The sequence below is a fragment of the Spermophilus citellus genome (assembly GCF_964194105.1).
Source record: "Spermophilus citellus genome assembly, chromosome: 16".
NCBI classification, from domain to species: Eukaryota; Metazoa; Chordata; class Mammalia; order Rodentia; family Sciuridae; genus Spermophilus; species Spermophilus citellus.
This window is the reverse complement of record NC_138196.1, coordinates 33,906,351-33,912,575: the sequence shown is the minus strand read 5'-3', so window position 1 is coordinate 33,912,575 and position 6,225 is coordinate 33,906,351. Positions and strand designations below refer to the sequence as shown.

The 6,225-nt window shown below is 39.2% G+C and overlaps 1 protein-coding gene across 3 annotated transcripts; it reads left to right on the top strand.

Moving 5' to 3' along the window:
- On the top strand, positions 1-5,822 carry PLPP5 (phospholipid phosphatase 5). 3 transcript variants are annotated; one of them, XM_081269523.1, is made up of 7 exons: positions 1-210; positions 377-485; positions 923-1,013; positions 1,411-1,474; positions 1,952-2,076; positions 2,802-2,972; positions 4,461-5,822. In XM_081269523.1, exons 1-7 carry the CDS (start codon positions 143-145, stop codon positions 4,622-4,624), a joined length of 792 nt encoding a protein of 263 aa, XP_081125649.1. In that variant the 5' UTR covers positions 1-142; the 3' UTR covers positions 4,625-5,822. The 3 variants fall into 3 exon arrangements, with proteins under 3 accessions (XP_081125649.1, XP_081125650.1, XP_081125651.1); XM_081269524.1 differs by lacking the exons at positions 923-1,013; positions 1,411-1,474 and having other exon boundaries at positions 123-210; positions 4,461-5,815; XM_081269525.1 differs by lacking the exons at positions 1-210; positions 923-1,013; positions 1,411-1,474 and having other exon boundaries at positions 306-485; positions 4,461-5,815.
- Positions 5,823-6,225: the final 403 nt, after the last annotated feature.

The window sequence follows — 6,225 nt, the reverse complement described above, 5'->3', positions numbered from 1 at the left end:
GCCATGGCTTCCTGCCATTCCCACGGCGCCCACCAGCCGGCGCTTAAAGCCAGGCGGGTTGCAGGCAGCCTCTTCCCTGGCGCAGCGTCTCCACGCAGCAGCCGCCACGTCAGCGCGGCGAACGCCCGGGCGCGCTGGCGGGATGGGGAAGGCAGCCGCCGCCTTTGGGGCCGAAGTGGGTGTGCGAGTCTTGCTGTTCGCAGCCTTCCTGTAAGGAATTGCGGGTCGGATCCCAGAGCGTGGCACCTGTTAACAGGCAGTGGGAGACACTACTGCCTTGGAGGTGGCAGCCTGCCCCATCCGCCAGCCAGGCAGCTGGGTCCTCCGGGAGAAAGCAGCATGCCAAGAAGCTTCTATGCTTTTGTTTCCTCCTTAGGGTGACTGAACTTCTCCCTCCCTTCCAGAGGCATATCCAGCCAGAGGAGATGTGGCTTTACCGGAATCCATATGTGGAAGCGGAGTATTTCCCTACCAAGCCGATGTTTGTGAGTGAAGAACTATCCTTTGCCTATCACAATACTGTTTGATGCTAGGATACAAAAAGTGGTCATTCTGGCCCCCAGATTATCTTTGTGGGGAACTTATTGTTCCCTTGGTTGATGTGCTCAAGAATTTCCTTCCTGATGTTTAAGGTCAAGATTTAGAGAGCAAGATGTATGTCTGTTTTGGATGCAAATGGATTCTCTGTGAACCCCTGTTCCCCAGCGGAGCAGTAACTGGTCCTTTAGAATAGTGGATGTTATTTACTGATGGAACTGCCAGCTCCCAGCCCCCCCCCCCCCACCAAAAGACCTCTGCTTACATATAGGAATTATTTCTGCTCTGGAAGTTCTGCTGTAATGTCCATCCCTCTACCTGTAGGAGCAACTTTAACAACTAATGTGGGGTTTTGCTGTTTTGCTTTTGACATATTCTGATTCAGGTCATTGCATTCCTCTCTCCACTGTCTGTGATCTTCCTGGCCAAATTTTTCAAGAAGGCAGATACAGCAGACAGCAAACAAGCCTGCCTGGGTAAGAGCTAGCCCTTTCTGATGATGATGTCTTCTTAGAGCTAGGAATGAGATGCTTCCTAGTGGTAGAGTTCAGGCACTAGAACCTTGTGCAGAAACCAGAGTTCCACATTGCTAAAGCAATTATATCTACCTGTATGCCATGCAACCCCATGAGACAGAAAGAACTTACAGGTATGCCTTATATACTGGCTTATTTGTACCTCAGGAATGTCTCTGGCTAGGTACAGTAGTTTTCCCTTTACTACAAAGGATGGTCCTTGAGCACCATAGTTATTTTTGTGCTCAGGTCTGGTTGGACTATCTCAAAAAGTTCATGAGCTGCTGCTGTCTTCATGAGGCAGTAGATACGCCATTCCTCCCACGTAGATACCACTAACAATTTCTTTTATTTCTAGCTGCCAGCCTTGCTCTAGCTCTGACTGGTGTCTTTACCAATACAATAAAACTGATAGTGGGAAGGTAAGTGATAAGACTTAGCACCCCAGTGCCTGCCCCAGTCCTCACCCCATCAGGAAAGACCAGGAATAGCAATCCATCACACATCTTTATCATCCTTTTCTCATTTATCATCAGTCTAATCTTTCTCATTCAGCACTTCCTCCTACCTCAGTCCTACTGATTACGACAAGTGGACTCTTTTTTGGCTTAACAGCATTTCCCACTAACAATAAGCACAGTCCTTGGCCTTAGTGCATCTCTAAAGTTGAAGTGTGATTTGTTTGCCCTAAAATGTAATTGCATGCTAAAGTCACTTTTTTTTTCCCTCATTTAAATTTCAGCCATGGAACTAGGTTTTTCTTATGTGGTAATTATCCTACTCTAGTTATATTGCCTGGGACATTATATACCAACAATTAAAAGGAATATTGATGTCTGATACAACTGAAAAATACTTTCTAGATGTTTAAATGTTCAAATCATGCTTATTTCTTCCAGGCCACGCCCAGATTTCTTTTACCGCTGCTTCCCAGATGGACTAGCCCATTCTGACTTGATGTGTACAGGGGATAAAGATGTGGTGAATGAGGGTCGCAAAAGCTTCCCTAGTGGACATTCTTCCTGTATGAATTTCATATGGATTCAACTTGAATGCTTATTAATGTGTTTAACCTAGGAAGCCTGTAGGGATAAGAACATTCAACTACAGTTGTTCTTACACCTACAGATAGGAATTCCCTTCTTCTTTAATAACCCTATGATTTTATAAGCCTGAACCTTGTATGTCAGTAAATATTAGAGTACAGAGAGGTAGTTTATATCCATGAGATTTGCACATTTTATTATTACTGTATTAATGGCCTACATCCTGTAATCTTGTACTTGTCCCCCAAAATAACTCATCTTTACTAAAGAGTTACTATGTGTCATGTGCTCTGCAGCATTTAAAATTTGTACCTCATTTATAGCTCACAACATCCCACTAAAGTGGATACTATTATTTTTAAGATTCCCATTTATAGATGAGGAAACAAAAGTATAAAGAGGTTAAATAACCTGCCTAAAATCATAGAGCTATTCTAACCTATCCTCAGGTAAAAAATATTAACTTGGGAACAAAATAAAGTCCTTTATTTTCCCTTTTCTTTCCTCACAATCAGTGATCTACACCAGAAATATGCAAAAAGTTATGAAATATATTTGTACTCCCTAGTGTATTTGGAATTGAGTGTTGGGGGTGTATAGCTCAGTGGTAGAATGCTTGCTTAGCTTGTGTGAAGCCCTGGGTTCAATCTCTAGCACCACAAAAAAACATACAAAAATACTTATAGGTTTTTGTCTGTCCTAGTTGCATTTGCTGGTCTGGCCTTTGCTTCCTTCTACCTGGCAGGGAAGTTACACTGCTTCACACCACAAGGCCGTGGGAAATCTTGGAGGTTCTGTGCCTTTCTGTCACCTCTACTTTTTGCAGCTGTAATTGCACTGTCCCGCACCTGTGACTACAAACATCACTGGCAAGGTAAGCAAGTATTCATGCCATGGAAGCTTCCATGTTTTATTCATTTTTATCCCTAACAACTGACATTAAGGATACTTGCTTTCTCACTAAATGCTTTCTCACTAAATATGTTGCATGATTGAACATGAACAAGTGTGGGTGGTCTAGGTTCTGTATTAAGAGTATACATTTATAAGATATATGGAAGTCAAAAGTTAACCTTTTAAAGAGAGATTACCAAAACAGAATGTACTAATTTTTCTATTATTTGAAGCACTGTTAAGTTCCAGTTAAATTGCATCTATAAGAAAGTTTTAAAGCTAGGCATGGTGGTATACATCATCTGCAGTCCCAGCTACTCAGGAGGCTAAAGCAGAAGGATCATTTGAGCCCAGAAGTTGCCAGATAATATAGCAAAGGCCCATCTCAAAAGAAAAAAAATATATGTATATATTTTTAGTTGTCAATGAACCTTTATTTTATTTATTTATATATGGTGCTGAGAATTGAGCCTAGTGTCTCACACATGCTAGGCAAGCACTCTACACTAAACTAAAACCCCAGCCCTTGCCAAATTTTTGAAACAAACCTAGAAGCTCAATCTATTTCTTTTAAAAAATCAAGCTTTTTGTCTATAATTTGTTCAGAAACAAAAACTTTGGTATTTTATCATTTCTCAAAGAAATTTAGGATGAATGCTAGTAACATTCCAAATGACAGCATATCTTTAAAGAAAATCCACAATTCCAAAAGAAATTCAATAGTATTGCTCGCTCCTTGGCAGCCATATTTTAAAGAATGAGCAAAGAGAGGCAACTCCTAAAGAGTTTATTCCTTTCTCTAGGACTACTGAAATGGTACAGGTCAACGAATAGCAAGCAATTCATAAATCTTTGTCACTCTTGTGAATTAAAAAAATTCTAATTTAGTCCCCTCTGCACAAAGTAAAGTAATGGTGTGTTCTGATGTGTTTAAAGAACAATCTGAGGGGCTGGGAATGTGGCTCAGGCGGTAGCGCGCTCGTCTGGCATGCGTGCGGCCCGGGTTCGATCCTCAGCACCACATACCTACAAAGATGTTGTGTCCGCCGAGAACTAAAAAATAAATATAAAAAAAATAAAGAAAAATAAAGAACAATCTGACTATGCTAATCCTATAACTATATGACAAAATTAAGAAAGCCTAAAGAAACCACAACTATGGAGGGGGGAACTTATGAGTAAGAGTGGTAAAAGGGGGTGGGGCGGGGACTTACAAGTAAGAATAACCTGGAAGGCCAAGTCTTCTATTCTGTCTGGTGTCTAATGAGATTTAAAATTCTAATATGATTAAGAAAATACCTTGGGCTGGGGTTATGGCTCAGAAGTAGAGTACTTGCCTAGCACATGCAAGGCACTGGGTTTGATCCTCAGCATCACATAAAAATAAGTAAATAAAATAAAGGTATTGTGTCCAACTACAATTTTAAAAAATGTTTAAAAAAATACCTTATATTTCCTCACTCTTCAGATGTACTAGTTGGATCCATGATTGGAATGACATTTGCCTATGTCTGCTACAGACAGTATTATCCTCCTCTGACTGACGAAGAATGCCATAAACCATTTCCTGACAGACATGCACTTTCTGCTCTTCAGAAGAAGCCTGGTGATTTTTACTGTTTGGATATTTAAGCCAAATCTAAATTCAATGGAGAATAGGCAAATCAGCCTTAGAACCAAGCACAAAACAAGAATTCTGGCCTTTTTATCTCTTCCAAGGTACAAGTGATGGCATAAGCCACACTGTATTCAGCCTCCATGTGATTATGAACTTTTGCCCTACTTGACATGATCTACCATGAGGAATCAAAGTTCTTTTCCACCACTATATGCCACCCATTCAATAAAGGGATCTTTCAATAGTTCTCCAATGGCTTATGCATACGATCCATTAGGTTGATAATCTTAAGATTTAGTGTTCTAATATTTAATTTAAATGCTACTTTTTAAAGGGTCTTTTCTCAAAGACTTACACAGCCCTACTCTTATCCTAGAAGCTAGTTAATTATCAGATTTGTGAGCTGGACCCAGTGACACATGCCTATAATCCCAGCAGCTCAGGAGGCTGCAGCAGGATGATCAAAGCCAAAGCCAGCCTCAGCAACTGAGCAAATCCTTAAGCAACTCAGCAAGACTCTGTTTCTAAATAAAATATTTAAAAGGGGCTGGGGATGTGGCTTAGTGGTTAAGTGCCCCTGGGTTCATTCCCTGGTATCAAAAAAAAAAAAAAAAAATTTTTTTTCTTTGTTTCTCATAAATCAAAATGTTAAGATCAAAGGCATGACCAAATTATCTTGATTCTATATACTTTCTCTAGTGACAATTCCATTAAACCTTAAATAGGAAAATGTCCAATCTTAGCTAATTTACCACTCCTGTGTACATCTATCCATCCAAGTCCAGGCATCTGGTGTTGCTGTCCATTTTGAACACTGTGGGCATAAACAATCTGTTGAATTACTAAGAGAACAGAGCAAAAAAGAAGAAAATGGTCAGGAGTGTAGTTTTAGTACTAACAACAGATGATTTTTTTCTACCTCATTTCTCTTTAACTGTGCTAATGAGCTTCTTGCCCAAATTCATATCTGCCAACTAAGATAGAAAAGAAGTTACAGAAATTATTTGGAGGACAAATGAATCATTTTCTATCTTTTCTTCAAAAGAAGATACAAGAAACAATTACAGGACATCATCAGAAATGATGATCTAGTTCCTACAGCTAGCTGTTGTTTTCTTTATTGTAATTATATTTTAAACGATTTTTACTTATGTATATCTTTTTATAACACATTTTCAATGCACTTCTTCCTTTATTAAACCTGATATTCAAATAAAATGATGAATGTGTGTTTTGTTGTTTGTGTGGTACCACCCAGGAACTGGAACGTAATGTAAACATTGGATTCCCCATCTGCCATAAATGATTTATCAACTATTATGTGTAGTACTAGCTGGCATTTATGCATATCAAAACATTTCTGTATTTACCTTATAATTGCCACCTTTAAATTCTGAACTATATCTGCCTATGACAATGAAAACACTGGTCAAGGAGAAAGAACTTAAATAAATATCAGTTCTTTGCCCCAAATGTTTATTTTTTAAACTTATTTTAGTAATACATATGGGAAGAGAAAATAGTTAATGTATTGATTTTCTCTGTGATAGATGAAGCCATGTAAAAGTAGGCAACTGGTCAATAGTTTTTTTTCAGTACTTAAAGTTTTAATCAC

Coding starts and splice junctions, on each gene's coding strand:
- PLPP5 (XM_081269523.1), top strand. CDS start 143: ATGGGGAAGGCAGCCGCCGCCTTTGGGGCCGAAGTGGGTGTGCGAGTC. Junction 2,077..2,801: donor CCCTAGTGGACATTCTTCCT/GTATGAATTTCA, acceptor TGTCTGTCCTAG/TTGCATTTGCTGGTCTGGCC. Junction 2,973..4,460: donor CTACAAACATCACTGGCAAG/GTAAGCAAGTAT, acceptor CTCACTCTTCAG/ATGTACTAGTTGGATCCATG.